Genomic DNA, 27,890 nt, shown 5'->3' with positions numbered 1-27,890 from the left:
AATCTAATTAATTTTAAAACAATTAACTTGAGAACAATAATCTACAATATATATGAACGACTCAACGTATGTAATTAAAATTATAATAGTCCTACGAGAATCTACCGGCGAAATTATACGATTTAAATACACACGAGAATAATTACACTGGCCACGTCTCTTTACAAAAGCATGCGCAAAAGTGGAAACTCACCGAGTTGATGTAGTTTATGAGGGACAAACCTCCATCCCACGGGTGTTCCATCTCGCAGGAGATGTTGGCAGGCCTGAGCGCGTGCGATTGTTCCAGGGTCCTCAATCCAATGGCGAACACCTGCACGCTGTCGTACATGAGCGCTGGCTCCGCCTGAAAAAGGCACGTTTTTTGTTAGTATCAATCAAAATTTTAAATACCGCGTTAAATACTCTTCTGAATCGTTTCCTTTTTTCACCGATACAATAAATCGTTTAAATTGTTAACCAATTAAAATCATTTGCGCAAAAGGGTGAAGAAACTTATTTCTTTTGAAAATGAATAAACACACGTGTCGAATAATTGTATATTTTTCCTTCAACGAAGAATTTTTATGCGAATACATTTTTGTAATAGTTACTGGGTTATTGGTATTCGTATTGAAGAATTTATAACTCATACAACGAATTGTTAGCTTTTCTTGTGTGGGAGAGATTAATGTAATAATTTAATTAATTAAATGAAGATATTGTTACGAGTAATTGGAATGTGGATAACGAATATTAAAAACAAAATGTTTCAACAAAAATTAACTATCCTTCTTTTTGTAAAAAATTTCTTGGAAATTTTTATTCATGCAAAGTTTTATAAAAATATCGTGGTAATCGATGTATTCTTTGAACATATAAATTAAATTGGAAAAGAAAATCTTTCTAAAAATAAATATATCTATTATACGCATTTGAAACCAAATTATAATATTATTTAAATAAATAAAAGAAAATAATATAAGTCACATTGTCTGTAAATCTGAAAGAGAAAAAAAAATGAATGAGAAACTTGCAAGGAATAAAGATAAAACTCGTTCCAAATGCTAATAAAAAAATAAGGGAAACAATTTTGGTCACCCGTTATTTTTCACGATGATAGCAGAGAGAATTTTATAAACGAGGTTGCACGTCTTCCGCTATTATGAAAATAATCCAGACACCCGTCACAAGCGTTGAAAAAAGAGGCAGAAGTATGACATTAGCATGGCGGCGCCAACCTGGAAGCGCGTTTCATATTCATTTCATGCTCTTCGGCGAAAATTAAAAAAGTGTTTGTCGTTTGCACACGAGTAGGATGCCAGTTCTTTTAACTCTTCGTGATTTCATCATTCCCTTCTCGAAAATTTTCCTTCTTTTATATATTTTCGTTCTATTTTATTAAGACTGTTGTTCTGTTATAATCGAATCACAATAAACGCGTTATGTTATCGATGAAGTAATTGTTTAAAACAATTGTTAACTTTATTATCGATTCTTTCACAAAATTGTTAATATTTGTTATAATATCATTTAATTTAATTCAATTTATCGCATAAGAAAAACAAATTGCTACAAATATAATTTGGGATAAATATTAAATAAACAATATTAACTCTTGAATTATTATTCAAGAGATGACTCTGTTAAATTATCATCATCAAATCAAAATTAGAAACGAGCGCGTTCCCTCGTCGACGACTTTTTTTTATACCAAAACATAATATACAGTTTCGACAATAACAATCATATTATTAATTCGTGTAAAATTCGAGAGGAATATTAAAGTTATTTCATTCAACAATCTAATTATTTTCGCCAGCATATTTTTGTTTTTGCACATACAAAGCCGCAAAAGCTCATTGATCAGATTGCAATTTATTTCTATACAAATCGAATTTCCCATTTTTGTTGAAATTTTGTTGTAATTTCATTTGCAAAAATAACTACGACCACGAGCTGACAAGTTATTTTCCCGATGAACATATATCGAAAATTGTTTATCCATCTGATATTCGCCACAAAGGATCGAATCAATTTCCTTCCTCTTTTTATTTTATCCTCTTGGACATGAAATCAATTGGGATTCTCTTTGTTGCTTTATGCGGCTCTAATTCTCGGCGCAAACACATACACGGTATATGTTTGATTATGACAAACACGAGAGCAAACGAGATCTCTATGTGGTCCTTGGAGAACTTGCCAAGTTTTCCGGAGATAAGGAAACATTCAACTTCTTTGACAAGTTTCTCGATTGCTTTTGAAACTTTTAGACAAATTTTCTAAAGATATACAGTTTTTTATATTATCATCACGTTTTAGAAATATTACTTAATTGGTATAGTTGATTGATAATTAATCTCATTTTCCATAAGTAATATCGTTCGTAAAACTCAATTGCAATTGAAAAATCGACGAAAATAAAACATTCAAAGCGAAATATAATTATTTTAAACAGATTATAAAACATTCGTTGATATAAATTATATTTGCACCTTTTTATCACATTTTTCGTTGTATTATTTTTATTATCATTCTTCAAAATCTTTTTTTATTTGTTCATTTAAAATGTCCACAGTGAAATTTCCTATAAAATTATCGATGGCTTTAATAGTCTTTTCAATTTCATCTCATTGCTGATTATCGTTTCAATTATAATTATAATTATGTCATCACCAGTAATAAATACATCTTTTTATATTATATCGTATACATTAATTACATGATACGATTAATTATTCGGTAAATTTTAAATTTCATATTTCGATACACACAAGATTAAAACCAATTTCAAAATCATATTTTCGAGTTAAATAAATTTCCAAAAATTTGTGATAAACGAGCTATTATCAATCTTTCGTTCGTCCAATCAATTGAAAACAAATGGAAGAAAATTTCTACGAAATGGAAAATACAAACGAAAAATATTCTGTTTTTCAAAATATTTCGATATCAGTCGATTCCCTAATTAATGCAACGGTGCATTACGAGTTGGTAGGAAGGATATTTCCACGGAGCTAATTTTCGCGCGATTTTTATTGGCTGGCCCTTCATCTCTCGTTAATAAGGGAATCGAGAATCTGGACTCATTGATCCATATACGGTAGCTACGATATCGTTGCTACGATATTTAAACGTGAAACGCGATGGGGTGGAACAACGCGCGTTATTCGACGCGAACTAACAGGAAATTCGATGGAAACGCGAGGAATCGCGCAGGGGAGAGTTGTTATCGTGGAAAATAATCAACGTTAACTGCTTTTTGGCCATGTCGTTGCTTGCATTATCGATTTCGTGGACGAAAATAATAGGGAATTTTCTCAATTTCAGTGGCTTTCCAGTCGAAAGGAACCTGCAAGAAAATTGGGTAAGCGAATAATTGAGTTTCGAGAGAATGAAATTATAATTTTCATGGTTGAAGAGAGGGAATTTTTGCAATAAAAATAAACAATTCATTTCAAATTTGAAAAACAGTAATCTTATGGTCAAAATTAACCGTCTCTAAAATTAAAAAGAAAAAAAAGTTCATCGTTCCAAAGAAAGGAAAATGATAGAATATACAATTACAAACAAAATTGAAATTGACAAATATCGGAGGCCCGAGGAAAAATTTAATAACGGCTCGATCCCACATGAATAACAAGAAATCGATTTACAGATACATAGATTGGCATCGAAATTGGGCAAAGAATGAACAGCAATTTCGTTACCGCTATTGTTAACCATCACCTGCAGCCACATACAGGAAAAGGATCAGAAATTTCGTGGTTGGACAGAGTTTACCCTGGCACGATGTGAACGCAAACCCTCGTTATTTCGGCTTAATTGGAGCGTGCTTTTAATTAGTCCAAGTCCAGAACTCGCGACTAACTTACGACATCTTCCTCTTCATCCTGTTACGCGTTCAATGAATTGCTCGATTCTCCTATTCAATTTTGTAATTAATAATGAATTCATACCTGTCCTTAAAAATTATATTTTATTATCATTGAAATGAGAATATGCAAATATATTGCATATGTTATATATTTTCTTATTTTCTTCTATTTATATAATTGAATATTATATAAATAGATTTAATTATGAAAGTTTTGATTACGATATAGCATTGAAAATTAAAAAAATTCTGAATGATATAACTGTGGAAGAAAATTCCAATAATTTATATTATATTGTAGAGTGTCACAGAAAAGCTATTTTTATATATTGTAAATTTTGTATAAACAAATTTACATTATAAAATCATTGATATTTTCTAAAAATTATAAATTTTAATATACTTTATTCGAATATTTTTGGATACTTTATTTAAAATAACATTTTCCTCTTTCTGATATTAATTGAATAAATCAAGCTTGTTTTATTTGAATGAAATAATCTAAAAAATTAAATCATTGTTTTTTTAAATTAAATTATCATTTCGGACGAGAGAAAAGGACATTTGAAATATTAAATCAATCGAGGAGAAACCTGTTAGTCCAGCCAGTTTAATTAATTCAAATAATACTCTCAATAGAAATAAGATCGATATTTTCAAGGATTCGACATTGTTAAGCTTTTCTCATTTACAATTTTTTGAACTGGACGATTTTAACTTGCTCTCTTTGTTCATTTTCTCGGTAGTTTTAAATTCGTGATGGTTAAGAATCACGTTCATTGAGGTAATTATATCAAATTTATTAGAAAGTGATTCTATTCGAAATTTCAATAAATTTGACGTATTTATCTTTGCGTAGTGCATAAATTGTAGTTATTGCGTTTAATTAATGTAAACTAGCTGTAGTTGCGTTAATCTTGTAGCTCATGTTCAAATTCCGTTGGAAACTACGTGAATTCTGTGATTCCCATTCTGGTTTCACCCTTGTCGAAGGTAATTTATATAACAACGAAATATGTTCCATTCTAATGGCCAAGAATTAGAAATTACATAGAAATAATTTGTTGCTTCATTCACAAATATATTATTTAAAATATATCAATAAGATTAGATCAAATAATTACTTCAAATAAAACAAGAAATATTTTTATTTTAAATAAAGATATTCCCAAGTAAATTCCACAATCTAAAATTTATGAAATAAATTATTTCTTTATATATATGAATCACGTATTTCAACTATATAAATCAACGAATTTATTCCTAAAAAAAAAAAAGAGAGAAATATTTATATTTTCATAAAAATTAAAATAGCAAATATAAAAATAATGTTTCTTTTAAATTTGCATTTAAAAAAATATCATTTATAAAAATCCATTTAATCTTTTTTACAAATAAAAATCACATCTACAAACAACAAATTCATCCCTCTCGATCATTTTCACCCTTCATTTCTCTCCTCTCATCGTTAATTCATTCAGAAATTAAGAATCCCGCATTTGTCGCGTTAAATGTTTGCGGCGCAACGTCACGCTCGATTTAGCTGTGCCGGAATTAGACAGATTGTCAGTTAGTTAACGAGCGTTTGAAATTTCGCGAGTTTCTTGCGAGCATGGAAATTACGATGCGGAGAACTTTCGGAAGGAAGTCTTAATCTTCTTTATACCGGAATAATGGTCGTTGAAAATTAATTTGCAGGTTCGTGTCATTTTTCTCAGGCGAGACGCGAGGCAATATGTTTTCGAAGGTGTGGATCAGCTTGTTCATTAGCATTTAAAGTGAATCTCGAGAAATTTAAGGGCGCTCTCCTTCACATCTGGAAAACTAACGTGGAATTCTACCATTAATGGTTTTATATTTGGAAGGGGATGGAAGATAAAAAAAAAAAAAAATAGAACGGGCAAATATTTGCACGGAACAAATAATCGGATCCCAATTAAAGAAATTATTTCCACTGCATTGTCGTGCATTAATCAATGATTCGGTTTAATTGGAACGCAGTCGCGTGATAACTGCAAACAAGAAAGAATGTAGAATCGAATAAAAAAATAGGTACGATAGAAGAATTACGATAGTAAAATTTACGAAGAAGCTGGAAAATTATTTAAATGATAATTTAGAAAAATTTACTAGTAATAAACAATAAAACTATAATAAATAATTTTTCGAAATTGTTCTTTATTTCGCTCAATCTTCATTTCTTATTTGCAATATCTTTCTTTCTAAAAATTCCAACTTTGATTCTTCTGCTTCTTTATCCTTATCTTTTTTTCGTTATTTTTAAGAACTCGGGCAAAGATTGCTTCCTTTATTTTTTTCCCTCGCTTCTACACAATAAAACGTAACGGTTGGATTGGAAAAGGAAACAAGTCTATGCCAACGTGCATCGTTGCAACGCTGTCCCAGAGGCCACTACCGGACCAAGAATAAAATAATAAAACTCTTCGAGCACGAGATAGTCTGATTTATGGTGCGAGAGCAAAGGTTATCCCTTTTTCGAGGAATGGTTTAGGTGATTCACCGTCCTGTTGGAATATGACAGATGAAAAAAATAAAAAAGAAAAAAATTCTTGAAAAAATATCTCTTTGCAACGATATGTCGCCACTTTACCAGAATTTTATCCCAAAATTTCATTTAAATTAATTGGAATAAATGAAGAAGAATCTAGCATAATTTAAAACGATAAACATTCTTCTATCAGGGGAAATAAATATTCGAATAAATTCGCAGAATAAGTTTTTTTATAAAATAAAATTTAGAAAGCAACTAGTTGAGATTCAATTCGTTCACTGGATACTTCCAATTGGCTACACTTTGATTACAACGAGACCGATACTCTATATAAAAGGAACGAATCAGTATGCAAGCACCGTCCACCGTATAACAAGCTTACTCCAGATAAAAGAGAGAGAGAGAGAGAGCACTCACAGACACATAACCAAACAAGAGTTTATTTTTCCACACGAGTCTCACCTGTACGTTTCTCAGAGATAGATCGGTCTAACAGGTGAACGAGCCTTGTCCCTTGAGCTTTTGGCACAAAATGGTCGATGCATTTTCCCTTTAAAAAGGCCTTCTTTCGCTCCAACGCTCCAACGAATTGATTGTGATCAGGCTTTTTTGCGGGACTTTGCACCCGCTAACTTGGCTGGTTAACGATGAGAAATAAAAAGGAAGTCGTGAGAAGTGAAAGAATGGAAGGGAAGGGAGAGGGCGAGAAGCGTATCGAGGAAGGATAGGAACAATTCCAGCAAGGAGGCAATGGATTTCGCAGTTTGTGGTATTATACCGTTGGGAAGGGTCGAAATGAAAACTGTCCTAGGTAATTTCGGCCTGACAATCTCCCGCTTGAAAATGGGAGAGATCGCAAGGCGACTGCTCGGATGAAGAGACATCTGGGACAACTTACGTGTGAAAGAGTTGTTTCCGTGAACTTGCTACAAGATCGATAGATTAGTTAGGTTCCTCTACAAGTTCGTCCAACAATGTCCTTATTACGTATATTGATCGATAGTGCACCATGACAGAGCTATTCTCTTTGTTTGAGTATGGCTTGCTCTAGTTCATGTTTGGCAAATATCTTTTTCTACCTATCTGATCATTTATCAATGACTCGGTCGACAATGACTGTTCTATTTTATTTGATCATGATTATTATCATAATTTATACTCGTCTGATTTATGATTTATACTACGTTTTGCTCGATCGTGACTGTTCTATTTATCTCCAATTTGAAACGATTGTTTTTAAAATTTGGTCTAATTGGCTTATTTGTACTTATTATTATATTAATCAATTTGTCTAATTGATAAAGAGATAGAAAAGATTGCGAATCGAGAAGATTTATAGCAATTTTCGATTCAATATTTTTAGATGTATAGATTCTTGGAGTTAGATATTTCATTAAGAAAAGAAGATTAACGTAGAATCTTGAAAATTCTCGACACAAGATATCGATTCTTCGAGAAGAATAATTAGCAAGGAGAGATTCACAAACGGAAGAGATTCACTTTTCTCGAAACAGTGAAAAGAGGAATTCTATTTATAACTCGCGATAAGAAGCTCTTCAAATAAGTTTCAGAAGTCGATGAACGAATCATCTTCTCTTTACAATTAAACAGAAATAATTTCGATGAAAATTATCATCTTCCCTGATTAAAATTGCGAATTGATCATCGAAACAGGCACAAAGACCAACCTTGAGGTACGATTTCTTTCTTCATTCGATGTCTTTGTGCGAGGATAATCTCGCTGGAAAGCGAAAAGAAGCCGTATAAGATTAATCACGTGACGGCCGACCGATGCGCTCATTTCACTAATTGAGTAAAGTTAATAATAGCCGATCTGTTTCTTTACCTCTTTTCTATTATAACTTTTCTATTATAACTTTCTGTTTTTTGCAAAAACGAATTTTTCATTTTTTCCTCTTGAAAATTCTACATAATTGTAGAATTTTATATAAAATCAATTATTTCTGGTAAGAAAAGATTTTTTCTTTAGAATTATGTTAATATTATTTTATATTTCGGCTATTATTGGTTAGAATGAATTTTTATTCAATCAATTTGCCGTGATAATTTTGTATAATATAAAAAAAGAAAATAAAAAAATACATAAAAATGCAATTCTTGTCTTGGAATAAAAATTTCTTCATCGAAAAATGTATTTTCAATGTTAATTCACATGCATTCTTCAATTTTGAATAATTAAACGAAGTGTTACAAATTATATTTCGAAAATCAATAAAGATATTGATACCATTCCTTTTTTCAATTATGCAAAAAATTTTCTAGAAGATGATTGTCAAAATATAAATCTTTTATATTTGAAATTCCAATATATACAAGTTACGTATTGGAATTTTTGAATTTGCATTTACGCATTTAAAATGAAAATATTGAGAGAATCGCTGGTGTAGCGAGTAAATATTTTTTTTCCATTATTCTTCATACTATACAAAAGCATCTTCATTGAATACGAAAAAATTGTATGCTATGTATATATAATCGAAAATTGAAGAAGCATATGGTACATTGAGAATTTAATTTCATATTTTCCGAACGATTAAAAAATCGTGATATTTCGTTTCAATTCGAGAAACGAGAGCAAAGATCAATGTTCATCTTTTCTACTAACAAAGAAAACAAAAACAGGACGGAGATTTTTTTTAAAATGCAAACGGGGATATTTCAATTTGGAACGATCGCGATACGATATAGGATTTTTGGTCTTTATTTTCATTGTCTATTGGCAAGTTGGTATTTTTTTTTTTTTTTTTTACGCTTTATGTAAAGTCAAAATTTTTATTCGAAAATTTATAAACATACATGCCATGTAATCTTTATTAAAAAAGTGTATAGTTTTTCTAATACAAATATACTCGAAAAATTTAATCAACGAATAAGAATTTAATTAATATAATATTTCGTTTGGAAAAAATAAATATGTGAAAATTTGAAAATATACTCCCAAATAAATTAAACATCAGCAAATTAATCGTTGTTGGATATCGTTATATAAAATTTTGCTTGACAAAAATGATGTCATTTTGATGAAATATTAATCTACACAATAATATAATATAAATTTATAATTATTTGAAATAATTGTAGAAAAAATATTTCATTAATATTCATAATTGATTTAAAATATGCTTTCAAACAATGCCATTTAAATAAAAAAAAAGTATTTTTATTTTTAACAAAAACAATGTTATTATATTACAGATTGTAATATAATATTGATTCGTACTTACAATTACATTTTATTTGCACCATGTTAAAACTCATGTTTAAGATGATTATCTTTTACAACTATTTCTTTTATTGAATTTAAAATAAAAAAAAAGATTAAATAAGTCATTAATTGAATTCAAATGAATCAATATTCTACGTAACATATTTTCTATACTTTAAAACAACACTATTCAAACTAACGATTCGAATTAAATTACTTCAACTAGTTACTTTTTAATTTAAATTCAAATAAAATTTTTCCATTATTCAACACGAGTTTGCTCCATGCCGCAAGTTGAATGCATCGCAACGTGCATAATTAGAAAATTTTTCCCTTATACAATCATTAAAGAGAATCATAAATCTCCTTACAATTTATCCCACAATGTTTTTTCATCTTAAGTCTGCTTAAGTCTTCGTTCCCCCAATTTTCTTCTTCCTTTAAATTAAGAGTTAAACCGGAAGCCACATGTTTTCTTAGTTTATTAGCTTCTGCCATAACTTTGTTTCGATGATGTTTTGGCCATCATATATTAATTTTCTTTTTTTCTTTTTCTTTTTGTTGAAATTATTGACGTTGCTTTTTTCAGTATTAATACAATTCTTATTCTCCTCTTTTTTTATTTTTCTACTTCTCTTCCACTCGACACATTTCTTTGGAATGCAATTGTCGATTCAAACGAGCTATTCGAGTACACTTTATGCAAGCGTCGATTTTAAAAGAATTAAGTTTCTCGACTCGGTGAGAAATACCGGTTTCTTTTGTGAAAAATATTCTTCTGAAAATATTTCTTATTTCTTTCAATGATGTTTATCGTTAAATTATTTTACAAACAATTTCGTGTTAATTAATTAAAAGTTAGTTGTTACACTTATTGTATTCAATACTTGTATTTTAAATTATGAGATGCGATGTTTCATCATCCAATCTTTTCATTTTTCGCATGATTTTACTGTACTATATTAATTCGAAGAAATGAATAGATTATGAGAAGAGACTTGACTAATCCGATCCAAGGTTTTCATTCCTAGAAAAGAAACCTTTTAAGGAAACCCTGGAAATATTGAAACACCTCTAATATTATAAATAAAGTCGCCAGTTTTTATAAGACAAATTAGAAAATTTGTCTAAATAACTTCTCATATTCTATAATAATTATACAATTTATTTTTCCATTATTTATATTATTTTATTTCATTTCTTGTTTTTCATTTGATATTTATTCGATACCCATTTCGTTATTTAATTTCACGAAAAAATTATACGAGAAAATCAATCATCATCCGCGTTTTGTAATTATTAATTGATAAATGACATATTTAATATTATAAAACAATATTATATTAGTTAAAAACTTATTTATATCATTATCTTCTCCGTTGATTTCGTTTGTATGAAAAAGCAAAAGGGAAAAAGGAGAAACGAGACGTTCCAACCGAGGGAACACGAAAAACGAAGAAAAGGATACGTATTTCCACTCGAGGAATTTAGTTATCTTGACGAAACGTGTCGGATGGAATAATAAAAGAATGCAAAGCAACTGCCCGCTCCTCCCTTTCTCTTCCTGTGTATATAGTCGCAAGATCTGACAGTCGTTTCCATTTTCTTCTTTACGTTATTAAAACGAGAAATTTCGCGCTGGGCGATGCGCATTTTTGATAATCACGGGATTCCTTTGTGAAATTTTTTCCAAGAATTCGAAAAACTCTTTGCAATTGATAGCATTTTTTCTGTTTCTTATTAATCGTATCATTCGTATCGATTATCCAAGTAATCGATAATGAGAACGATGTGGATCTTGCAGCAAGATTATTTGTTTTCATTTCAATAATTAATAATCACGTTATAAAATCGATTTCTTTTCGTTACGACAAGTAACAAAGTACGATTTATCGAAACGTTAATTTTAACAAATATTAAAATATCGTATTGTCCATTTACCTATTTCTCTCGACGTGAAAAAATTCGGACGCACAATTTCGCAGGAGCATCTCGAAATCATTTTTACACGAGGCGACGTTTAACCGATGGGACGTCATCCACGCTAATCTGAATGCAAATCGAGAAAAAGTAGGAAACGGCAGGGCACGCGTGTCGTAAACAGGAGGATCGCCCCCTAAATTCCGCGAAATTTGATCAACGTGGCCGGTTTAATCCCGGTTATATTCATAACTCTTCATCAACCGTTAACGAACCCGATTCGCTCGTAGAATTCCGCCTTCCAATTATTTAACTCGCGTTACCAGGCATCGGGATCACGGGCTTTCCCCCATTGTTATCATTATTTTACATTCCAACGAGTTGACACGTGTTCCACACTTTCCACACACCATTGACGATCGATAAAAGTATCACAACACGAGGGAGGGAAATGCGAATTTTTCGCGTTTGTATCGTCGAAAAGTTTCTCTTCTGTACTGTTTGTTTGTTAACAGGCTGCAAATTGCGCGTGACAATTTTTCATTTTAATCGAGAATCGCGATTCTACACGGAAGATTATATCGCACGTCCGTCTGTTACGAATGTTATACGCGTAATATTAATCCGGTTGCCCTTCTGTTTATAGTTCTGTTTATAGTATAACTACGCTACTCGAAAGTTTATTTGATCGGTTATATATATGTGTGTATATCCTGCGATGAAATAATATATAATTTGTTATTATTGAATCGCGTTTTGGGGATATTGTGTGCTTGTTTATTCCTTTTCTAATAAAACGCTATTTCTATTTTATTATACCTCGAATGAAATGAACGATTCTGCGACATTAGAATAATTAAAATCGAACTTGTTCTTTATATATATATATACGGGATTAGTCTTATAAAAAATGTAACTTCTGTAATTTTTATACAAATATAAATGAATTTATATTCCGTCTATTATTTATTTATTGCTCTTATAATTTTTGCAATTTTTCCAGAAATCATCCAACAGTCCGTGACTATTGACTTGACACATTCATTTAGCCGTGCAAACCTATACCCCATATATATATATATATATATAAAAATCGATCGCGCTTGAATATATCGGAAGGAGTGCAATAACAGATCGCGCAAACATCACGCGAGGACCTCTCTACATCTGTCTCCACAGGGAAGAAGAGATTCTCGATGACACGGAAATTTTTTACCCACCTGTATAACTCTCGATTTGTTGAGAATCGTATTCCCGGACGGCTGATATCGCTCCATGTCCCTCAGGATACCCCGCACACCGACGTCCTCCGCGTCGACCAGACGGAAGGCAGTGATATTGACGAAATTGTACTTGAAGTCCTCGAGGTCGAAGGTCTCGATATCCTGGAACACAGAGATGGATCGCGTTTTCGAGACGCGTGGATCCGCGTTCCATCCACTTCCTCGGCCCGAGTGTACTTACGAAAGTTGTGAAGAGATAGTGGTACTTGTAGTCGTTCATTTGCAGTTGCAGTATCTGAAAGCAGATATTTGGAGAGATTATTTTCACTGGAAGAGAAGAGTCTTTCTCTTGATTGGTTCGAGTTTTTTCCCCCATGATGCCATATTTAATTTTTCCAAACGTTATCCGAACGAAGAATAATTTCTCGAACGAAATTATTAAAAATATTAATAGACGGAGTATAGCGAGTGAAAAAATATATATATATGTAAATTGTATTATAAAATACATTCTTTAAAATATCGAGTTACTAACACAAGATTTTGGATAGTAATATAGATACCGAGTCTGTCAATCGCACTGACACGCGATCTACGAAACTTCAAATAAATCGAACTACAAAAAATCTGATGCTTTTGTCACGTTGACGGAGTACTAAAAAAAAATAAATAAAAAATAAGATAGTGGAAATTTCGAGATCCATTCGATGAGAATATATTTATATATTTTTGTGAAAATTTTAAATGTGAAAAAATCTGCAATAAATAAAATACAAAGTAATATTATTATAAAAATATAAATTTCCATAAATATTAGTTGTAACAAATACATCTTGCAGAGTCTCTCCATATCAATTAAGAATTAATGGCTGAAGTCATCGAAGTTTACATCAATTTGTCGGCAAACGCGATCTCTAATAAATATTTCCTCCGTGATAAAGTGAGTAAAAGGGAATAGTGAAACTTTAACTTGAGCGAAATTTTACATAACGTTTCTAGGTAAACTCGAACATTTCGAACGACACGAACGAAATAATTTAAAAAAATAATTCATTAAATATTATTCAAGTAATTATACTTGCAAAATAATTTTTAAATTTGTTTAAAAATTATTACGAATTTTACAGAAACTTTTGTCACATCAACCTGTGAATTCCTATTAATTGGAATCGAAAAAACATAACTGGAAGAATTAAATAGTTATCTGAACGTGTTTGTCTCCCAACAAATCTACATTAATGGACCTCTACTGTATTTAAAACATCGAGAGGGAGAGAAAGAGAAAGAGAAAGAGAGAGATAAGGAAATGATAGTTCCGTTACAAGATTTAAGATGAGAAATAAAAGGAACGATCTATATTGGATAAAAGCAAACACAGAGAAAGTTGGGAATATCTGGCAGATATTTACATGGGAGACGAGTTGGGATTATCGAAGCCAAACGGGAAATCGATACACGAATATATATTTACCATTCGTAGAAAATGATGCATATGTTCTGGCCTCGTATCCACGATGAGATTCCGTATTTCCTTGCTTTTCATCTCGGATAGAACCTGCCTGTAGGAATCTGGATCTGCCTGCCTGAGGTTAACTTCCATCTCCTGAGACTTCGGCGACCTGACCAGTTCTCGCAGCTTCACCAATCCTGAAATTAACAAAATCACGTGTCATTTTGATTGGAGATTAATCAATTTAATACTACGTAACAATTTTATTACGTATAATTAATTTTAAATAAGATTGAATAATTAGATAATGGAAAGTTTTGTCGAAAAATTTTTAGAAGATTAGATTGTAAGTATCAAATAAATTAAAATTAAAAGAATTACATAAATCGATGTAAATTTATATTTATATTATTTCGTTTGTCTTATAAGATATCATAATCGAATTTTCAAAAAAGATTGTTAAATTAATGTAAATTATGTATAATGTATAATATATTATCAATGTGATAATATCCTGATGTAACGAATAATTTTCACAATAAAACAAATTTGATTTTATATCAAGGATCAAGATTGATTTTACTTTCAAATTCCCTATTTTTATTCCCAATAAATTTTCGATATTCAAATAACCCAATTGCAAGAATAAACATATATCGAATTATGAAAAAAATGAACCATATTTGTGTCCATATAAAAAAAAAAAATTATTTTTATATCATTAAATCCAATTTCCTTAAAATTCCTATTTTTATTCAAACCTAACCCAATTGCAAAAATAACTACGTACTACCATATCTAGACCATATCTCGATTTAACTTTCCAGTTTCAATAATAAAGAAGAAATGTGTACATCCTGGCTGACCTGGCTCGGTTCAAGAATAATCGAGCATATTCCGAAATAGTTTCTTCTTAGATATTATTAGGCTGGCCGTTTAATGGGACGGAAACCCGTGAATCGCGTCGACCGATGAAATCAATACTTGCCACCGCCTAAGTAATCAAGGTATCATCTCGACTTGCGGGTCTTCCCCGAGGTTCGAGTTCGTTCCCTCTCAAGTTTCCACTCGGAACTTGGACTCTTCGGGACTCTCTGTTTCATGGGCTAACGTTTTTGATCATTCTCGATCGAAACTCAACCGGCCAACTTTCACGAATTCGGTCAACGAATTCCCTCGATCATTTCGAAACTTTTAATTATTCATCACCGTGGACCGGTTTATTAACCGACGCATAATATCGTAATATCGACGATCGTCAATAAAATATAATAAATTCTACGAGTTTCTTTTTCTTTTTATTACAATTATATATTTTACTACTATTCTATTTTAATCGAGAGCAATGATTTATTGATGATTTGATTATAAATAAATTTAAATTAATTATTCAGTTTTAAGATACGAATGATAAAATTATTACAGAGAGCAATAAATATTTTTTATTTGTGTCTATGACAAATATTTTTTTTTGTCATTGTTGCGACAAATAATCGTTGTAAAAATGGAAAATAAATTTTTCAAAAATTGTTTCGTACAATTTTTTGAAACGACATTCGACAATGAAGTACATAATTTTGTTATGACGAACTCTATTATCAAACTTCGCATTGAATTACCTAATATTTAATATCTTTTCGTTCGACGATAATTTTCGGCATGCACCGCACCTTTATCATTCTAAAATTATTTCGCAATAATTATGATTTAGCATTTCATTGCTCGAATCAAATGGTACAAGTGATTTGTCGAGATAAGTAGAACGAATAGATTTCCCACGCGAACAGGCTAGATTTTCCTGGCGCAGACTCGTTAATTAACGTGGACAAATCCGTAGACAGGTTGACTAATCCCTCGGCAAGAAACGGAATTTAATTGTCGTGGTGTAACAGGCAAACCCCGTTCGTCGAATTTGTAAGCATTGAGTTTCGTTTTCGGGAGGGGATGGAAGTTGTTTGCTTGTCCATCGTTAAGAAAGATGCATTGTCAACCTGTCCGAGTATTAATGACTGTGAAAACAGCAGAGAATTTCTTCCAATAATTTAATTATGATAATTTTTTTACTAGTAATTTTTCTTTTTTTTTCATTGAATAAAATATTTCATTCATTATTTACAATTATATTTGAAAATATAAATCATCTGTGCATGTATTTATCCTTTGAATCATGAAGCTTGATTCTTAGTTCATTCTTATTATCGATAATTTTTGAAACGAGATCTTTCTTTTCTCTGTCTCGATATTTGTAGCTAATGGATAATTTTATTTTCAATAATAAAAATAAACACAGTAGGCTATAAATAAATCGAAAAATAAGCTATAATGTAACGATTAAATTCACTTATCCGATTTCTCTACTTGAACGAAAAGTTAACAGTAGTGGAGAAAATCAATGATTATATAATTCTATTAAGTTATATAATTTGTATATTGGATACGATTCTATTGTACTCTAAATAAAACGAGGGATGGAACAATTAATCATTCCTTTCCATCAAATCTACGAGGATTTAGGATAACTCGAATCGATGTTACAAATGATCCAAGTTCACGGGAGTGAAATAATCCTGGACGAAAGGAGAAAGTTAAATGAACCGGCAAGATTTTGTCATTTCGAATTCAATACGAGTAACATCTGTCCTCGATCCGTTTTCAAAGTTCTACATTTGAGATTTAAAAGATTCTGAATATCTGGCAGTGACGATAACAACATAAATCATTTTGCAAGAATCACTTAATTTTAAAATTGTTCGAGATTCATGTTTTTGAAATTTTAATATATAAAGTTAAAATATTTCCTAAAGTTTGCTCCAATGAATTTCCAAGTTTTTAAATCTCATATGAAAGAATCATGTACCACATATAATTGCTTAATCAGCTCGTAGTTATTATTATTTATTGATAACGACGATACATGTTGCGATGATAAATATTCATCGATACATATTCCAATTAAAATTAAAGCACTACTTCGAACAAAATAAAAAAAGGACTAATCAATTTATTCTCCCCTTACTCTTTTTCTTAAAGAAAAGAAAAAAAATAGGGGAGGGGAAAAAAAACGAATGAAAAAGACATATCCCTCATAAATCTTCGCCTGGTATACGTACTAGGTACTAAGTAAAACCAACAGACAGCCAACTGTTCCGATTCGAGCGGATAAAAACTCGGGGAAGAAAAAGGAGAGAGGCGTTTCGTGATAGCGGATGATTTCTCGAGGGACGTTGAAGACACGAAACAAATTATTATATCGGCATTTACTTACTCTAATGACAAGCGCTTACGATCGTGCCTCGAATGCCGATAACCGTTGTCGAGTGAAATATTGAGCGAGGAAGGGAGTCATTCATTTTTCCCTCGATAGAGAGAACGCGTCTGGTATGCGAGAGAAATTGAATTGTTCTCATCTTTCGAGTTTACGTTATATTATCAGAGAAACAAACAAGATCGATGACGATGATAAATTGCAACTGATACTGATACTGTGTTGTGATTATTAGATAGTGAAGCGATGATAGTGCTGTCTATCTACGAAGATACGATGCTTTCACCAGATCATTTCGAACATGTCGAGTGATTATGTATTATTTCAAACGGTTAATTAATTGTTATTGTGAAATTCTTTTTTTATAATTTATACATTATACACGTTTTGTTCTCAACAACAATTAATATATGATAATGATTCGACGTGAAATTGTGAATAAATGAATTTCCATTTTATCGAAGTATCCATAAGGAAATTCGATTATAAGGATGATTTAGGATTGCGTGGATCACAAATGATTAAGTCGTTAAAATATTCCATCATAGGATCGAATATAATAATACGTATCTTTTAACCACGCATTAAATTTACCATGAATTTGACACCAGTCAGACTAAACATGCTGATAAAGCGACTGATATTTACCCCTATCCCAAAGGGGTTTTCCCGGATAACAAGGGCGCATCACGATCCTTCGTTATGTTGTGACAACGACTGGTTGGGATATCTCAGTCACGAGACACCTTAATCTCGATGCTTGACAAAGGTGGTATTAAACACGCCACACGATCTTGCTCAGTTGTAAATCCGTGAAATCATCCCTTCACAAGCCCGTTTCCTGCCTCCCTTATCTCCGTTTCCTTGCTCCATCGATTCCTTTCAAACAATGTTCCCTTTTTCTTCTTCTTCTCTCGTTTTTATCTAATCTTCGTACTTTTATTCTTTCTTTCTGATTGCCTCCAAATTTTTTTTCTCCATTTCACGTATAAGATCTTTCGATTTCTTATGACTATAAGCGTGAATGGATTTTTTATGAAAAAATAAAATGGATTTTAGTGTTTTCGAAAATTTTTAATTTTAATTTGTTGAAATCGAAGAATATACAAACAACTTAATTTTCTCAAAATTAATTTATGCCATAGTAATATCTATCCAAATTAAAAACTTAAGCACCTGTCTACTACCTCGTACCAATGTGTACCACAATAATGAAATAATTTTTAAACTTCACTTCTTAATTAATTTAATTTTACCAAAATCGATAGTCCATATAAACTCATGTCCAAAAGATATATGTATATGTAAAAAAATACGCATCACACGTACCATTATTCCATATTTTATTTCGTTCTTTTTCCACGAGAGATCCATCCATGCATTGTACTTCTTCGAATATCTCGTACAGAGAGTATCAACTGGCACGCTTTTCTCAGGAGGGAACGAAAGAAGAGACAACGTCACTCGTCTCGCCCATCACCATGATTTAGATACCAACGCAACGTGGCAGACTGGATACATATTCCCCCTCATGAACGAATCTTGCACCCGAGAGAGGCGGCGAGCAACGTTGCCCGCCGCTTTTTCCGCGATGTACCGAGAATCCTCAACGTGGGTTGCCAATATCGCGAGGGTCTGCCTGTGACGCAAGCAAGTTTCGAACCGATTCTCGTCCTCCGTGACGGGAATAACTCTGTATGCGATGGAATGGAGTTTCAAAGCGTTGCTGTATTCCATAATACGGGAAACGGTGGTAATCCGTCAAAAATCCGAATGCAAACTCTCGAATAAGGTTTTTCAATGGATTTTTAGCGGTGATTCGAATCGTCGAGATATCGAGAATGGTATTGTATATTTTGGGTGGGAATGGAGAGGAGGAGGGTGTTTCTTTGCTTCGCGGTTTAAAATGCGACATTGCATTCTTTCTATTGTCCAGGACATTGGAGAGAGAAGCGTCAATTCTGAGTATTATATCGGGGAGGATTGGAAGAAAAGATTGATAATGGGTATATGGGTAAAAAGGATGGAAATGTTGCTGTGATTTTGTTATGAATTATTTCCGTGATTTTTCTTTAATCAATCATTTTTTATCGATAATATAGATTGGTTTAGTAATAATTTGCAAATTGAAATTGTTACATTTTTGGTTGTTAATTCATTATAAATCGAATGGTCCAATTGTTGTTGATAAAATAAACAGTTGAAGAATGTTGGAAATTTGCTGGAAATACAATTCACATTTACAATTTTTTAAGTTTGAAATATTAGTTCTTTGAAAAAATTTGAAAAAGAGAGAAATGTTTTCATAATGGGATTTGAAATTTGAGAAAAGAGGGAAATTTTAAAATTCCATATTCCACAGCTTTGCCATAATTGCTATTGAAAAAGAATGCTTTACAGTATAACTCTGCTTTTCTCTGCAATTTTTTTAAATTTTACTGTGCGTTACTTTTTTAAATTTACTTACTAACCGGCTAGCTATAGTTATAATTACAGCTACTTTTATACACATTATATCATACAGAGATTATATTAAATCCCACACGTGTTGAAGACTGAAAAATACAATGCAATTAAATTTTAATCGATTTTAATATATAATATAATTTTTAATCCATCAAATGGTATGCTGCATTTAAAATTCTCATACAGATATTCTTCTTAAAATTATAGTCTTGAAAAATCTCGCTTAGATATTCCAAATTCTATCTCAAAATCGACCAATACGATATTTCTTATCATGAATTTACGAATTTAATGAAACGATCCTCCGCACCGTTTCATTTTCATCGAATAAACTCAAGAATCTCATCGTTGAAAAGAGAAGAAATTCTTCGCCATTCCCAATATAAGTTGGTTTCGTGGCAACATCATTTGAATTAAACGGAGATTCTACGTCGAATTTAGAAATTTGCTTACGAAGAATGTCGTCTGCAAGAGATTATAACGCGAGGCGTTATATAACTTTAAAATTTTATTCTCACGCGTAGAATCTTAATGGGTTTGGAAATAAATGAGGGGATAGGAAAATTCTAATTCTGGTTCTTTAATAAAGCGCGTGAGATCAAAGACGCGAAATTAACACACGCGTTAAACAACGCACCACCTCGAGGAATTTCTCACAATGAATACTCGGTTCCGGTACACGGAACCCGATGGAAGATGCCGGTTGCAGGCTTGAATAACGAGGGTTAACGCTGACGGCACGAAATAACGAAGGGCGGGGCCCCCTTTAAAGCGTTATTAGAAACGTTGAAAATTTTGTTGCCAAGTAAAGATGTTTTCCGCCATTCGTGAATTTTCGTGAGAATTTTTGAATTCACGTATTTAGCAAGTGTACATTCGAGTGTATACTTGGTCGTATTGGATTTTAATCGAAGTCCAATCGTTAAATCATGCATGGTGATCATTCAAGTTGAAACCTATCTCCGTGAAAAGGAGATTAAAGTTCGTCGGATTCGTCAGAGAATCATCCAGATCCTTGGACAAGGGTAAGTCGGTGGCTTTGAACATGGATCGAAGACGTTTCGACAGGGCAGGCAAGGATTCGTTACTTTCTGTGGGCAACGTTGACTCGAATTGAAAATGGAAGGAACACGGAAATTCTGGGGCTCGGATAAATCTCTGTTGGAAATCAGTTTGGGAACGGATAGGGGACGGTTGGCCTCGGTGACGGATGTGGCGCAAAGGGGGTGGATTGGGTTGGGTGTTCTAATCGGCTTGCACGTATAACTTTCGCGCAAATAGATAAGCTCGTTGGTTTAGACATTGGTTGAGCTCGAAGCGTGTTTTCATCGGTTATATGGTTAAGTTTGTTCAAATCTCTTCGAGCTTTGGAAAAGAAAGTGTTTGTGAAACTTTCCACGTACTGGCTCGTGTCTTAATTTAGAATTTTTTTTCTTTTTTTTTCATTGAATCGCTCGTAAGATGAGTTTTTAATTTGATAAACTGGTATTTAATTTATCATTATTTTATAAAACGAATATACTTACATTTTTATAATTCGAAAATGGGAGACAAAATAGAGATATTGCTTTTTTAGTTATTGGTAATTAAAAATTGATTAAAATGTATAATCACTTATTCTAAATTTATTAAACATTTCCTATTAAAATTAAAGAAACTTTGAACCGCTGTAATTCCGAAGATACTGACTTCCGGTCAACGAGTGAACGATCGTTAGAAGCGTGGAACCTTCCCCTTTAAAACGCTCTTTCGTTTATTCCGATCCGAATTCCGGTTTTCGAGATATCGTCATGCAAAAAGAAAGATAATTTTTAATCATTTACCTAAAACATGATTAAATTCTATTAAAATTAGCAAAACTTTGAACCGCTGTAATTCCGAAGATACTGACTTCCGGTCAACGAGTGAACGATCGTTAGAAGCGTGGAACCTTCCCCTTTAAAACGCTCTTTCGTTTATCGCGATCCGACTTCCGGTTCTCGAGATATCATCGTGTAAAGAGAAAGGTAATTTTTAATCGTTTAATATCTCCTTCCTTGTCGCTTACTCGGACCTCTCGCTCGCACCTCGTGTCACTGACCTACACTAAGCTCCAGACAAGTGGCAGACATAATTTCTGGAAGGACGTAGTACACGTTTCCAGGAAAAAAATGTAGGTCAGGCATCCATTCATAACTTTTGCATTGTATAAACGCTATGGACACTTTAAATCCTTATATCTCGGCAACCAATTGAGATATCGAGATGAATCAAAAAGGAATTTCAATAGCATAGTTTTCTCTATTTTTTGAATATATTTTAATAACATTATATAAGATATTTTTTATATATTTAAACACATTTTTGTTGCATAAAAATCTGCAACCTAATTATTAATATCAATATCACTTTATTTTATCATATTATTTCATTTATATATAAATATCCATATCCTTTTTAATACAATCAATTCATGAGAGGAATAAAAAATATATTTATAATTATACATAATTTTCTTTTACTGTTATTAATAAGAAATAATAATCCTTTAGTTTCTGATTTTATTAATTGTTGTCCCAAACAGAAACATTTCATTCCACTTCTCCTCTATTCGATTAAATTTGCACAAATCTCATCGAGTCTTCGAAATTATTTGAGAAATTTTCTATTGCATTCGTTATGAATCCCCAATATCATTCCGAGAATGTATTAAAACGTGAATTAAATTAAACGCGACAATATATAGTTTATTTATTCTAGAAGATCTAAATTCAGATCATTCGTTTTGTGGAGCGTGTACGCCTGCCACATTTATAATTCGAAATAGGCTACTGGATGGCTGTCTGACAACGAATATACCATTTACCCTTCAGTGACAACGAAATCCTCGATCTAGCTTGGGGAAGAGCCACGTTCATTGCGCACGAAATGGTGGCGACGCACGTACTGTAACAATCTGTCACGGGAATATTACAGCACGAGCGTTCGGTCGATACTCATAGTGGTTAAATTTACGCACCCCTATTGTAGCTCAGCTTGAAACTGGACTAAGAGCCGTTTAAAGCTAATATGACGTATTGAATACTTTTCATGTAAAATACGCCCGAAAAAACCTTTTCATATTCTTCGAAATTTATTTCAACTCAACTGCTTTTATCGCGAATATAATTCTCAAAAGTATTCTATGCTTGATGGAAATATTCTCTGATCTTTTCTAACATTCCTAAAAAATTAAATCAATGTTAGATTTAATTTTATTAATGTCAGCTTGTTAAACTAAATAATCTTTTAAAGCTTAAATTATATAATGATACAAAAGAAAAAAACTGGATTTGAAAATCTTTTTCAGACTTTAACATAAAGATTAAATATTTACTCGATTTATCGTGCAACAAATTGGATCATCATTTCTTTGACATTTCCAAGAATTAGAATTGAGAAACTTAGAAAATGTCAATAAGTATTCCGTCTTTATTGCCTTATAGATCGAAATGGAACCATGCCACGATTGCGCGCACGTGCATCTTACACAATTCCATTCAACCCCTTACATTATTCATCGTCGAAGATCGAGGGTACCAAAGAATAGTGTGCAATTACTTGAAAACGCCGGAAGGAATCCTGGTTTAAAATCGCCATTTCGCGAATTAATTAAACGAAATTCGCTTAATTAAACGTTTTCTTCGCCGGCCAACGTTTTCTAATTACGAATGAATTTCGTTATCTCGGTTTTTCACAAGGATGTTTATTAATCGACGTTATTCCATTTGCCGGAATCTTAATTGTTGCTAATTGAGAGGCCTTCTTCAGCAGCGATTGTTAAGCAAATTAATAATCCAACCGGGATTATCGGTGAAATTAATGCTTTCCTTGTTTCGAATATCTATGGCTTTTATAATCCTCGTTTTAAATTAGAATTTCTCTTTAATTTAATCGTTGAGATCGAATTAATATTTCAGATTATCGACTCGCAAAATGGATAAAAATAGAAGAAATAAATTAAAAATTATTTCTGCGAAATAATAGTTTATAAAAAAAAGCTTAAGTCTGTTTATGATCGAATCAAGTGAAGAATTATGTCAGAAAACTTAAAATGAAATAATTCCATCTTTCGAAAGGCAAGGAGAGTAATTAAAATGGGATATAATGAAAGAAATACTCACCATAATCGTCCTCGTAGATAATGGCGACCTTGGTCCAGTTGAGAAACTCCATGATATCCTGATAAGCGGCGTTGAGCAAACTTTGTGCGGGATAGAGGTTGATGCTGAACTCTTTCGCCTCCGTGTCCAGGTCCAGCCTGGCTTCCAAATGTGGAATATCCAGTGCGTCGCAGATGCTGTGAATGTGTTGGCCCAGAATGGGATCCGATGGCCCAAATACCGCCTGCACGCCATATTTGACCTGTTGACACGCTGCAATCAACATCCATTATTACAACGTCTTATCATAATAATAAAAAAAAATATTGTAAAATAAAGATAAAATACATTGAATTACTTTTAAACCGAGAAAATAATAAATAAGCAATCATTAATATAATTAACGTATCTATGACTTGTATTGTATGAGTCTATGTTTTTTTCTGATAGAATTTCAAAATAAATAGTTTTTTTTTACTGTTCCTTTACGCTGTATAAAAATTTAAACATTTACATCGTATAATATATATTTTATACGCTGATACACTTAAATAAATTTTTTAAAATTATTATTTTTATTCATCGTATGTTCTTGAAATTTTTCTTTCTCAAAATAAAAATCAATAAATAAACCATCATATCAAAATTTCCCAAACATCTTCTACCTGTTTTAGAATTAAAATAAAAATAAATGGATAAAACTGTATTTCTTAATCGATTGCTCCATTCGATTGGAAACTCGAAAATCAGATTGACCATCTGTTAGTAATTTCCAGGCCACATTCGACGAACCATTAAACAGTGAAACTTGTTAGGTGAGCAGGTCTCATTAAGATCGCGGGCACGTAGATGAGCGAAGAGCGACGTTAATGTGGCGTTAACGACTCGCTAAGCTGAACGCATGATCGTGGTATTCGTTTATGGCTGTTGGAAATTGTTCCATGGACAGTAGGAATGTCGATTATTATCGATAATGACGATACTCGATCTCTCTCGTTTATGCCAGGGCATCGATATATATTAATTTTTCTTTTTTTTTTTTAAGAATGGAAAAACAATTAAAAAATATAAATGAAATTTTATTTATTTCTCGAATATTTTTATATTCTCCTAGAACAAAAAATAATTTTCTAAGATCGTATTAATAATAATATTTGAACACTTCTAAGAACGTACTATCCTCAGCTCAAACACTTTGCTAACTAAATACTGTAACGTTACTTATCTTGGATTACCGATGTAATCCAAGAGTCTCGTTATTATCAAATTAACGTTACACTGGCTCGTGAGATCCAGGTGTTTGTAAAATCATTCTCGGTCTTTGGATCACGATGCACAAAGCATGAGATGACAAAATGAGGTAATTTGTTTGTTATCTAGCGATTCCAAGGTTTTGTTACAATTTGGGTATTATTGAAACTATAACTTAGCCAATTGCGATTGTACCTTTCAAACCTCAAACAAACCTGGGTTTATGTATCCGAGCTGATGCATTACAAGTGAATGATCCGTTAGAAGAGACGTTTAACGATATTCTATGATTCGAATTCTATGATTTCAAAAGGCATGGGTATAATACGAGTTTGGAGAATTTAATTCTGTTAAAATTGATCGATCAATTTACAAAAATATACTTAAAATTAATCATTGGAAACGTGAGAAATTAGTTTACTGAATGAAGTTTAATATGGACAGAGAGATAACGAAGAAAATTTATTTTAAACACACTATTTTTATCAAAATATTCGTAAGATACAAAGTTGAATCTATTTTAATTCAATCCAATTTAATCTTTCGATATTGAAACCTATTTATTTCACATATTCAAAAAAAGTTTTTATCAAACTTATCGCAAAATCTTTCGAAAAAAGTTGAGCAACATTAATAAACAAAAGTGATGAACTTTGATTAAAAATATCTCGGAAGAGATACGTTTAAGAAAAAACGTGAAGAACAATCCTTTCGAAACGAAACTTCCCTTCGACGAAGTTAGAAACAATTCAATATTTAGACGTCTGACTATAAGGAAGCTTATCTACTTACGATAGTAGTAGAATTGTTCGATATGGCGCGCCTTGGTAATAAATCGAACCGGTATCTGTCATCATTTTTCTGCTTGGCAACGCATTATCTCGTGGAATGCCTCGTCGAGGATGTTTGTTCGCAACCCATGATTATGCTATAAAAATTACGACAACGATAGTTGGGATTTATGAAGCTCTCCCCTCTCGTATCCCTCGATTATATAGGGAGGAAAAGATCGGTGGGTGCGGAAGCTAAGGGATAATGAATTCTCTACAGACGGGATAATGGTATTTCGGTGGTTCATTATCGGCTCACATTTGCGTTGCTATCGTGCTCGTTATATTTGAATTATTTTCTTTTTTGTTTTCTAATCAAACTTTATCGTTTCAACGTAGAGTTTAAGTGCGACTGTAATATATATAACTATATGTACAGAGTGCTTTATTTAAATCGATTTACTTAAATAATATGACAGGAAATTGATGATATATTGAGAGATATTTCGAATAAAAATTGAAAGGATACAGCATTTGATAGAGGATATATGAAAATCAAGTTTTTTATTTTTTTATAAAAGAAACGATTAATAATTATTCGTGGCAAAAGAATTATTTAGCAATTATTTTAAATATTTTCTTATATCGAATTATTCAGTTTTTTTCTATTATCCAATTATTCCATCAATAACATTAAAATATAATATCTATATCTAATGGATCCATTAATATTATCCAATGCCATCAATAATTTCCAAGGTACTCAGATAAATCTCTCTATCTATAAACATTTCGCTCCACGATTTACGCTCCAAGTTTACGAGTTATTAATACAACAGTTGGAGCAATTATATCAAGATAATCCCAATGATAAAATATCATATAGAGATTTATATATATAGAGATTTCTCTTTCATCTTCGAGAGTAAAATTTCCAATTCCAAATTCACCGGCAGGATTGAAAGAGAAATATTTAAAAAAAATGCTAGAAGACGGCATTCCGTAACTCGATTCGTTCCATCACCAAACTTAATTTGCTATTTAATCGCAATGTAATCGTGGGTGGATGGTTGGCGAGAGGCGAAACTCGAATTCGCGGCTGTTTTCATTTCCGTGCCAGCCACGTCCCGTTTATTTTTTAATATCCGTTCCATTAGCGTATCCTTTGAGACGACGATTTTCCTCTGCCACGACGCGAGAAAAATTCGAGGAAAAATAAAGGGACGGACGAAGACGAGCGAAAGATTGGCAAGATAACGCATGCGACGAGGATGGAGAGTTGTTGGCCGAGGATAAGAAATCTCATTCGAAAGAGAGAGATAACGATCGATAAAATGTATTGCTCGTTTCTCGATTCGACGAATTGTAGTGATATATATATATATATACACACACACACGTAACTGTTGTTGGGATAAGAAGAAATAAGAAACAATGAAGTTGGCGAGAGAAAAAGGTATAAAACGATGGGGTGATGGCTCCAAGATAATCGTGTAGATATTGTGGAAAAGTTTGCAGCGAAGATATAGGAAGTCTGTTGATCGTTGTTGAGGGGAAGAGAGTTTGGCGAGAAGTTTAACGAACCTGGTTGGCAAGTCAAGTATTTGTACGTGACAAGATAAGGGGAATTCGAACACCGGTTCGAAATAAAGGATCCTTCTTACATTCCAAGTAGGTACATTTCCGTGCTTTTCCTTTTTCGATCCTTTCCACTCTTTCTTTTCAACAAATAATCCTTATTCTTCGCAAAATGATATATATAATACGCGTGTTGAAACACGTAACTGAAATATGAATACGAATTTAATAGATTTCCATAACAGATAGGCG

General features: G+C 32.1%; 1 protein-coding gene across 6 annotated transcripts in view; it reads right to left on the bottom strand.

Annotated features, from left to right (window-relative positions):
* LOC107993584 (glutamate receptor ionotropic, kainate 2) overlaps positions 1-27,890 on the bottom strand; it is a 142,248-nt gene that overhangs the window by 66,172 nt on the left and 48,186 nt on the right. For all 6 annotated transcript variants that reach the window (XR_009829471.1, XM_062073641.1, XM_062073642.1 and 3 more), the window contains exons 4-8: positions 24,061-24,312; positions 14,209-14,384; positions 12,979-13,032; positions 12,735-12,899; positions 194-346 (exon numbers count right to left, since the gene is read on the bottom strand). Coding sequence is in view for 5 of the 6 variants with exons in the window: in XM_062073641.1 (XP_061929625.1) it covers positions 194-346; positions 12,735-12,899; positions 12,979-13,032; positions 14,209-14,384; positions 24,061-24,312 (800 nt within the window). In the remaining variant the exon portion in view is untranslated. The remainder of the gene's footprint in view (positions 1-193; positions 347-12,734; positions 12,900-12,978; positions 13,033-14,208; positions 14,385-24,060; positions 24,313-27,890) is intronic.

Source organism: Apis cerana, linkage group LG4 (genome assembly GCF_029169275.1).
Source record: "Apis cerana isolate GH-2021 linkage group LG4, AcerK_1.0, whole genome shotgun sequence".
In the NCBI taxonomy this organism is placed as follows: Eukaryota; Metazoa; Arthropoda; class Insecta; order Hymenoptera; family Apidae; genus Apis; species Apis cerana.
Note: the sequence above shows the minus strand (reverse complement) of the source record. Positions and strands in the feature narration are given on the sequence as shown.